The 10,315-nt window shown below is 42.1% G+C and overlaps 1 protein-coding gene across 1 annotated transcript in view; it reads left to right on the forward strand.

Annotated features, from left to right (window-relative positions):
• The first annotated feature begins 481 nt into the window (after positions 1 to 481).
• Positions 482 to 10,315, forward strand: part of OGA (O-GlcNAcase) — a 31,125-nt gene continuing 21,291 nt past the window's right edge. The window contains exons 1-4 of the mRNA XM_007939928.2: positions 482 to 689; positions 4,961 to 5,012; positions 5,649 to 5,746; positions 7,653 to 7,783. Of these exons, the coding sequence (XP_007938119.1) occupies positions 482 to 689; positions 4,961 to 5,012; positions 5,649 to 5,746; positions 7,653 to 7,783 (489 nt within the window). The remainder of the gene's footprint in view (positions 690 to 4,960; positions 5,013 to 5,648; positions 5,747 to 7,652; positions 7,784 to 10,315) is intronic.

Raw genomic sequence — 10,315 nt, forward strand, 5'->3', positions numbered from 1 at the left:
GGGAGCCGGGTTGAGGGGACCGGTCTGAGCCGGTCTGCGACGCAAGCGCAGTGCGGATAAACAGGAAGCGGGCAGTAGGGGCAGCGGCAGAGGAGACCTAGGGGCTTAGGTGGGGAAGCAGCAGGAGGAGGAGATAATTAGGAGGGTAATAGAGGTTAACTAAAAACGAGAAAAGGAGCTCAGGCCATTTGCCTTCAGAGAACGAGAGGTCGCGGCCTCGTTCTTCGCTCTGGTTCCCGGCTTCCCGGCTGAGGCTGAGACTGAGGCTGAGGCTGCGGCTGACAAAGGGCTCGCGCCGGTGCCGCCGCCCTTCTCATCCGGGCCACTGCAGAGAGGGAGGGGGAAGGGCGGAGGGGGGAAGGGAAGGAATCGGAAGGGCGCGCGCTCGGAGCCAAGGCCCTTTCCAGGGCTCCGGGCCAGCGGCCCAACGGACGGAGGCCGAGGAGGACCTGCAGTGGTGGCGGTGGCTCGGGGCAGGAGGATGGTACAGAAAGAGAGCCAGGCGGCGCTGGAGGAGCAGGAGAGCGAGCTCAGTTCCAATCCTGCAGCCACCTCTTCCTCCACGGGGGCATCGTTGGAGACGCCGGCTGCTCAGGCCCCCGGAGATGACAACCCAGCCGGGACCTCGGGAGCAGCGGTGGCCGGGGCGGCAGGAGGGGCTCGGAGATTCCTCTGTGGCGTGGTGGAAGGTGAGCTCACTGTCGCAGGCTGGCGGGAGCGCCGTCTAAACCCGCCCCAGGATTAATTCTTTCCTCGTGGAGGAGCTGTGGCGGCGCAGTGGTTAAGCACTTGTCTGCTAAGGTAAGGGTCGGCGGTTCGAACCCACCGGCCGCTCCGCGGGAGACTGATTTGGCAGTCTGCTCCCGTAACGGTTACAACCTTGGGAAGCCTTTGGAGCAGTTCTGCTTTGTCCTGTTGGGTGGCAGTGAGTTGGAATCGACGACTCTGGATTCTTGTTATTTATTTATTTCCTCCTCGTGGGGGAGGGGTGGCGCGGTTTGAAGATGCACCCTGGGGGGCCGGGCGGGGCCCTTTCTTCGTTTTGTTTGTTGTCCTGGAGTCCATTTCAACTGATGGCGACCCCGTGGGTGCAGTGTAGAACTGCCCCACAGGGTTTTCAAGGCTGTGACCTTTCGGAAGTAGATCGCTCTCCAGGTTTCTCTTACAAGGCACCTCTGGATGGGTTCGAACTGTGTGCGTTAAGGGGTTCTAAAGAATCTGTGGGTGATGCAAACCTGTTCGGATGCTAACTAAGAGGCTGGACGTTCTAGTTCACGCATAGGCATTTCGGAAGAAAGGCTTAGTGATCGACATGATGTACATCTGAAAACTCCGCCATTGTAAACCTTTTGGCGGGCAGTGCTACTTTGACAGATAAGGGGTCGCTGTGAGTCAGAGACGATTCCAAGGCAGCTGGTTACTGGTTAGCTCGTTAGGTCTGAAATTGGGCCCTGCTGAAACGAGGGAAGAGACTGGGTGGGGGAGGTCTCTGCTCGTGTTCTGAAACTGCGTGGAATTCCCTTCTGGCTACTAACAGACTTGACCCCACCCGTCCTGGGCTTGGAGCCAGGCTTGCTGTGGAGGAGGGGGTGGGTAAGGAGCCTGGTGTTGGGCTCAGGGTTTTCCTTCTATTCCGTGGAGTTTTCTGCGTTTGGATGGAGAAATAAAAGAATGTGTGCAGTGTTTTTGTCCATACTCTTTTGGGGGCCGGGGGCAGGGAATCAGCCCACACGGACGTGCTTGTACCCCTGGAGTGAAGGTGCGCGCAGTCGGGCTATAATTACAAATTTCTCTCTGTCTAGAAAATTTTTGCCGCCCATTCCCCACTCCCCACACTTTGAAGGTTTATTTGCAGCCTAGAAAAGTGTCCTCTTTTCCGACTACTGTACTTTGCTCTTGAGGGGTAATGCTTTAACTTCAATAACAGGTTTCCAGAATATTTTGAGATACTGAATTTGAATTTAGTGGCTGCAGGATAGGCTACAGTGCTCGCCTTCTATTTCTAGTTAAAAAGAAATGATGGACTTTTTGGTAGTTAAGGACAGTTGCCAGAAGATTGTGTATCACAATTTCTGAATGTGAATGGACAGATTTTCAGTCCAGCGTGCCATAGAAGCGTGTATCAGTTGCGTTCTCCTTGAGTTCAGCATACATTATTTGAAATTTCTGAAGTATTTTGACTGATTCAGGGTTGCTTTTGTGTTACTCTTTTCTTTCTATATGTAACGACGTGCATAGGAGTCATATTGTATAAAATTAATCTTAATAAAAAGCACAAAGGTATGGAAAGGGAAGAAGTGTTGGCTTCCTGGTTAAAAGCAGCAGCTTTTACAGCGTTGTCACTAGATAAGCGTATTCACGTGAAAGATGGGTGATGGTTACGGTATCTCAGATAAAGTTTAACTGTAAGAACAGACCAATTTGCGGCTACAGTAGCGAGTGAAACAGTTAGTTGTAACTGTCTTGCAGAATTTGGGAGGATGATGGAAAGCTATTTCTTGTTTGTATTCCAAGAGGTCACTTTATGAAAACATGATTGTTTTGTGTGACTTACCAACTAATGTATTAATTGGGCTTCATTTTAGTCAGAAAAAGAATCTGTATTTTGTCATCAAAGGTGTTGAGGTGGAGGGTGGAGAGGTGTGCTGGAGATACAGAAATTTTAGAGCTAAACTGGAGTTTCTTAGGAAACTTTCGCCTGTTACATCTTTGTTGATATGGAGAAAAAAGCTCATTGTTGTTTATGCAATTTGATTTGTTTTACAGAATACAGTAAGTGTCTGGGTTTTGGGTTAGGAGATGACTCTTAATTGCCCTTTAATGTTATGTAAAATTGCCCTCAGTTTGAAACTATCTAGTCTCAACAAGGGAGCTCTGGTAGTGTAGTGCCTAAGGCACTTGACTGCTAACCAGAAGGCTGGCAGTTCAAATCAGCCACTCCTTGGAAGGAAGATGGGGCAGTCTACTTCCGTAGTGATACTGCCTTGGAAACCCAAGGAGGGGTCGCTATGAGTCGACTCGAGGGCAAATAACAACAACAACACTCTCAACAAATTCTTCATCACAATCACCTTCACTTGCTGCACTTGAAGCTTTTAAATCTTTGAAAAGGCATTGATTGAGTCTTTTCTTGAACTAAAGTAAAGCTAAGAACTGTAAGCACCTGTTCTGACTTACCCTCAAATTTGACTTAAAGAAGCACTGAGGAACTGATCTCATTGGTAACCTGGGGACTGCCTGCAGTATTAAAAGAGGACTCTTCCTATACTGGAGCTCTGGTGGTGTAGTGCCTAAGGCATTTGACTGTTAACCAGAAGGCTGGCAGTTCAAACCCACCAGCCACCCCTCTGGAAGGAAGACGGGGCAATCTACTTCGATAGAGATACCACCTCGGAAACCCAAGTGCCCCCGCCACTAGATAATACAGTTATCTGTAATTCTCTAGTCTGTTCTTCCTCTTCTCCCATTCCTGTCTGTAATTTCTTGGTGATTGAGCGCCTAAGTCAGCATTTTTTTGTTTGTTGATTGTATTTGTTCTAGATTGGCATCATTTCTGAAATGAATATGTATAACAAATACTGTAGGTACTACCAGGATTCCCTTTTGGTTCCCCTGCCCTCACAAGCCTTTGCTTGGTTTAAATTCATGGTAACAGCACTGCTTTTTGTTTGTAGTGCCAATTTGTCAAAACCATGAATCTAAGTCTCAAAGAGCAGAGTTAGGGCTTCTGAAGATTAAAAAGTTAGGTATGTGAAAAGTCATTTTTTGGTACTGGAGTGGTTCTAAATGGATGTTCAGTGCCTGTTTCCTGTAAGAGAAAAATGGCAACTATAAACACTGTAGGAAAGCTACAGAGAAATTTTACGTAATCAAGAATATTTTGAACCACACGTAAGAGTGTCTTAGTGAAATATCAAGCTTGGAAATGCTACGGTTTCATAGCTTAGTATATAATGAATTTTCCTTTGGCCTGACATTGTCCTTGTCTGTGGTACCCAGTAACTAGAGATAGGAGCTTAATATGTTTCAGAAATTTCAGTTCTATTAGTTTTTTATGTAGAGACTGCGTACAAAGAGCATTTTGTGTTCAAAATGTTTTATTCATCATCTTCATGGTATTTTAGGTTCATCTTACCTCTTTCAGATGAGAGGTTGGAAGGGTTAGAAAAGATGTCCAGTCAGTGTTGCGGAGCCCACTAGGGAGCCCCAGGAGTTGGGTGCTTATCGTGCTCGTGCCCTCGGTCTGCACTGTGCAGTTCTGGTGCTCTACCCACTTGTGGGGTACCCTGGGGCAAGTCACGTTCTTAAATTTTCTGTTGTTAACCTTTGCTCTGGAATTGGCGATTGTCTGAGTTTCCTGTTTGGGCCTGCTGGTACTGCTAATTCTATTGTGAATGTGGTTTCAGGCATTTTTTAGTTCCTTTGCTTATATCAGGAACTTAAAAAAAAAAAAAGTGATCATGAAATTAGGTCAGTTAGATTGCTTTCTAGAATCCTGTTCCTGATTTATTTCCTTCCTTACCTGTTTAGTTCTTTTCTCCCCTCTGAAGCACTTTAATTTTCCTCCTAGATAGTGGTTGTTAATAGTCGTAGTTTTTTATTACTTTGCTCCTCCTCCATTTTAAGATTGATGTTCTCTTTTAAAAACCTGGTTTAAATATGTTTGGTCTTTATTGACAATGAAAAGAGATGATATGGTTTAGCCATTTAAAAATAACTATCGCATGAGTAATAAATGTTTGTGGTAGAAAAAATTTTAAATTACTTAAGCAAAAAGGGTGTAAAAGTGACCTTATGATGTCACCACCCTTAATATTTTATGGTAGCCTTCCGAATTTGGTGTATTGTCCAGTTTCTACGAAATGGGATTCTGTTGTATGTCTTCTAACCTGCTTTTCTCAGTAAGTGGCTTGTCATATTTTGTAACTTGAAAATAATTTCATTTTTGCTCCGATTGTAGGATTTTATGGAAGACCTTGGGTTATGGAACAGAGAAAAGAACTCTTTAGGAGGTACATTTTTATTTTGTGATGTAAAGATAGAGTCTTAAACCCTTAATAGTTTCTTTTTGTTGAAAAATACTAGCATTGACTAGATCTGGTGCAGTTTGAATGGTCTTAATCACAGACGTTATTTTACCTTTGTCTTTTACTACTTCTTCAAGGAGCCTTGGTGGCACAGTGGTTAAAGCATTCAGCTTCTAACCAAAGGGTTCACGGTTTGAACCCACCAGCCACTCTGAGGGAGAAAGATGAGGCAGTCTGCTTCCATAAACCTTGGAAATGCTATGGGACAGTTCTACTCTGTCCTATAGGGTCACTCTGAGTTGGAATCGAGTCATTGGCAGTTAGTCTTGGGTTACTTCTTCACATAGGCTAGTGGCTTTCAAACTTATCCCGAAGTAGCTGAATTAGCTTTGGGCTTCACCTCACTCACCCAGTGTTGTTTTATTTTTACTTAATAAATATGTTGACATTCCTTGTAATAGTTAATTTCTAAAAATTCTGATTAAAAAAAGATTAAGTACCACTGTCACAGAATATCATTAGCTTTGTTTGAGATTAAGATACTCCAAGAAAGGAATAATTTGAGATTTACTGCCTATAAGTATTGCCTATTTACACATATGTAATTTTCCTTTCTCTAAGGCTCCAGAAATGGGAATTAAATACATACCTGTATGCTCCAAAAGATGACTACAAGCATAGGATGTTTTGGCGAGAGATGTATTCAGTGGAGGAAGCTGGTAATCTTTTTTTTTTGATCCATAAATTCAGAATATGTGAAGAAGACAACTGTGTTTTAAATGTAGTTGTGCAAGAATTTTATTAAGTATTTCATTTTCCTTGTCTTCTACCTGGTAACTGTTTAGTTTATATGAGTTACTGATGATTGAGTAACACTAACATGGTTAAGGCTGTAAGTGTTGATTACTAGGTGAGCCAGTCTAATTCCACCTATTCTCTGGTCATGGATTGTACTCTTTATTGTAGGGAGTAGTCTATAAATAGTGCACCACAGAGCAAAGAGGGGCTGAGGCAGGGCCAGTACTGGGGCAGAGCAGTTGATGTCTTTTCCTTCAGCACAAAATTTAAGATGCTAAAAAAATCAGTGGGAGCTCTGATAGCATAGTGCCTAAGGCACTTGATTGCTAACCAGATGGCTCATGGTTCAGATCCACCAGCCGCACCTCGCTCCTCGGAAGGAAGATGGGGCAATCAGCACATAACAACAAAAATCAGTAACCAAGATAAATAATGTTTTTTGCAGTGGTTTTTAAAAATAAAAATTAATGCAAAAGTAAAAAATCCATGGTGAATAAAATATAGTTTTAAAACTGGGATCAATATTACTTATCATTCATTTTGCTCCTGACTCCAGTGTGGCTTGAGTCTTCGCTGTTACTAGTCTTGCCTTTATTTAAAATAAGAACCTCACCCTAATCCAGGCCTACTGAAGTAGAGAGAGATCACGGATTATCTTTCCTGTGTGTATTCTTATGTTCATAAGTAAGGTAGTACATTAGAGAACCTATAAATTAGGACAGGTACTGCTTTTCTTTGAGGACTTGAGTGAATTAGGAAACATTTTTATACTTGGAATTAAATGGTATACATATGTAGCTAACAAGGTATTTGGTTACAAGCCTATCCAAAGGCCTGAATGCAGAAAAGTTTTATTGAATTACAAAGAAGCAATTAAAACTTAGCCCATCTCCTAGTGTTACTGTTTACTACTCTATATAATTTAAGTGTATTTTCAACTTAATTATTTTCTGGTGGTGCTGGTAATGAAATTTAATGTGTTCAATAATCAAAATATCATCAAATGACTGTCTTGAGATACCACTGAAAGTTATTTAAGGATCTATCCTGTAGTTGGAGTAGGAGTTTTAAATTAGCTAGAAAGAGAGTATCCCATTTTAAAGTGTTGAGATATGCAGTGAATGTTTTCCTGTGGTTATAAGGCTGGGGAGTCAGGATCCTCAGGGCTGTCACTTACCTCCAAAACTAAAGAAAGCATTTTCTCCTTTTCAAATTATAAAATAGCTTTATGTAGATTTATTTAGGAATTTCTCTTGTTCAGAGAGCAAATAAAGAACAAAAAAAAAAAAAAACTTCTCAAATGCTGTAAGAAATAGAAGAAATGATTTATGTTCACTAAGAATGGACAACTTACTATTGTTCTTGAGAAACAGCAGTGAAAGGAAGAGTATACTTTGCTGTTTTTGGATTGTTTCACAAAAAAGGAGGTAAACCATTTGAAAGTGAAAAAGAGGGGCCTTTTAATTTTTGTTGGTTCAAATAAATAAAAAATGTGAAAACTATAGTTGTTTTTCTCTTCCTGTGACATTCAGTCACATTAGGGCTGCGCCGTTTTGTATGGCCTGCCACTTCTCAGGAGGAAGGTTGGGCAATCTACTTCCATAGTGATACCACCTTGGAAACCCAAGGAGGAGCTGCTGTGAGTTGGATCTGACTCCACAACTCCATTGTTATGTTGAACATGACTTTTTTGTAAAATTTAAAGAACTTTTTTTTTTTTTGTCTCATTGTAAATTAGAGAAAATTACCTTCTCATCTTCAGTTGAAAGGTAAAGGTTCTTTTAGTTTTTTGTGCTGCTTTCTGAAAACACGGGCTCTGTGTTTCAGAGCAGCTGATGACTCTCATCTCTGCTGCCCGAGAATATGAGATTGAGTTCATCTACGCCATCTCGCCCGGACTGGATATCACCTTTTCTAACCCTAAAGAAGTATCTACGTTGAAGCGCAAACTAGACCAGGTAACGTCTTGGCTTTTAATTATACTTCCTCATTCAGTACTTGAAACTAAAAGTTTTGTGAGTTCTTAATGGTGTTAAAAGGAAGCCACATTTATCCTTGTTTCTGTGGAATTTTTTACTTTAATGCTTTTCATAAAGCTTTATTTTCAAAAGTGAGTCAAAAGAGCTTTACTAGAGGTACCAGTACGTCTCAAAATTTAGTTTGCGTGAGCTTTTCCTCTAAAGAATGTTTAGACATGATTCTTACAAGAATGCTTATTATTGGACTCCATCAGAGACGCTGGCACAGTGGGGACCAAGAATCCAGGTGATTTTTAATTTCAGAACCACATTTTGGGAAGCTCTGATACATACCATTTGTTGCTTTACTTGGTGCATAGAACAGTGTATAGAAACAGGATGTTACCTGTTTATCAGTTCTCTCATGTCTCTGGACAAGAGATATGAGTCAGTCTATAAATGATTGGCTAGTTTCCTCAGATGAAAAGAGATACAAACTCTTGGGGAACCTGATCAGATTCTAAGTTCTACTTAATATAAAAGCTATCTTTGCAAAGTTGAAGGCTTCCGTTTTCTGTGTTTCATTTCTGTAGGCAAAGATTTATATTATCAATGTCATTAAAACGGCTGGTAAAAATTTTAAGGTAGTCAAAATTTTCATGACTGAGCTGGTTTGTTTTTTTTTTTTTTTTTTTACATAAATTGTCATTTGGGTGAAAGTGTACAGAGCAAATTCACTTTCCATATAGTAGTTCACATACGCTTTGTCTCATGACATTGACCACAATTTACCACAATGCAACAGCTCCCCTCCCACTTCCTCTCAATAGTTACCTCTTCCCTGTGTTCATCCCTCCATGCACTCCTGCCCCCTGAGCTGTCTCCCTGTGCATGAACAGCCCTTCTTTCTCCCATGATTGTTTTCTCCAAGGAATGTATCTACCTCAGGTAAATGTTCAGCTCATATACCTGTCTTTTGTTTGGTTGGAAGCCACAGGTGTGGGTTCACGTCCAGACCTGAAGGGCAGCGAGGGGCCATAGTCTCCGTGGTTCCACCAGGCTCTATGAGACCAGCAAACCTGGTTGTGTCCCCCCTCCCCCCCTTTTTCTTTTCAAATGATTTTGAGTTTTGTTCCACATTGTTCTCCCTCTCTATCCAGGATCTCCTACATAGATCCCCCAATGAGTGGTTGACTGGTAGCTGGGCACCATGTAGTTCTTCTGGTCTTACAGTCATATAGGCTGAAGATTGCATGGTGTACCAGTCGCCAGGACTAATTGTTTCCGTGAATCTTTGGTTTTCTTCATTATTCTTTGCTCTGGACAAGGAGAGACCCACCATAAGATCCCAGGTGCTACTTGCCAAAGTAGAAAGTAGAATAGTGTTTTGTGTAGTATGTTATACCAATTGAGCTCGATGTCCCCTGTGACTATGGTCCTGAGCCCACAGGTTCAATTACTCAGTCCCTCTGGGTAGCTGGCTGTGATTAAGAAGTGACTACAACCTTGTCCCTTGTCAGCTCTACTATACACCTGGGAATATCAGATCATACAAATACACTTACAGGACCATTGTCTGCCAACCCTATAAATGGTCTTAGGTACACTCCCTGCTTCATAGATATACCTGATAGTTCAGCCTGTCCACCCATCTGTCCACCTGTATACCCCTGTTTGCTTTCACTGACAGTGCAGTACTGTATGTGCAGAAGGGTTCATCTTTGTTGTCTCTACCTACCATGTACCTCTCTATGTCTTCCTCTTCCTCAGTGCCACCATGTTGATCATTCACATTTGGTACATTGCCCTTCTCTTCACCCAAATCAATACTTATCTCTACCTATCTGTGTTCCCTACCCTACCCTCACACCCCAGGTAACCAACAAAGAAAATTTCCTTCCATATCTAAACCTTTCCTTGACTTTTACAATAATGGACTAATGCAATATTTGTCCTTCTGTGATTGATTTATTTCACTTAGCATAATGTCCTCCAAGTTCATCCGTGTTAATGCGGTGTTTTGCAGATTCTCTGTTATTTTTTAGGGTTGTATAGTATTCCACTGTGTGTATGTACCATAGTTTGGTTATCCATTCCTCAGTTTGTGGACACCTAGGTTGTTTTCGTATTTTGGCTATTGTAAATAGTGCTGTAATGAACATGGGTGTGCATATGTCTGTTCTTGTCCTGGCTCTCACTTCTTTAGGATATATACTTAGTAATGGAATGGCTGGGTCAAATGGTATTTCTAATTCCAACTTTTGAAGGAATCATCATATTGCTTTCCACAGTCGTTGTACCATTTTACAGCCCCACCAGCTGTGTATGAGAGTTCCAATCTCTCCACATCCTTGCCAGCATTTGTTATTTTGTGTCTTGTTGAACTTTACTGCTAGTGCTGGAGGAAGATGGTATTTCATTATTGTTTTGATTTGCATGTCTCTTGAGCTCTGGTAGCATAGTGGCCAGGACACTTGCTTGCTAACCAGATGGCTGGCGGTTCAAGCCCACCAGCCACTCCTCGGAAGGAAG

The sequence above is a fragment of the Orycteropus afer genome, unplaced genomic scaffold, assembly GCF_000298275.1.
Source record: "Orycteropus afer afer isolate SDZICR_OR568_19922 unplaced genomic scaffold, OryAfe1.0 scaffold00064, whole genome shotgun sequence".
NCBI classification, from domain to species: Eukaryota; Metazoa; Chordata; class Mammalia; order Tubulidentata; family Orycteropodidae; genus Orycteropus; species Orycteropus afer.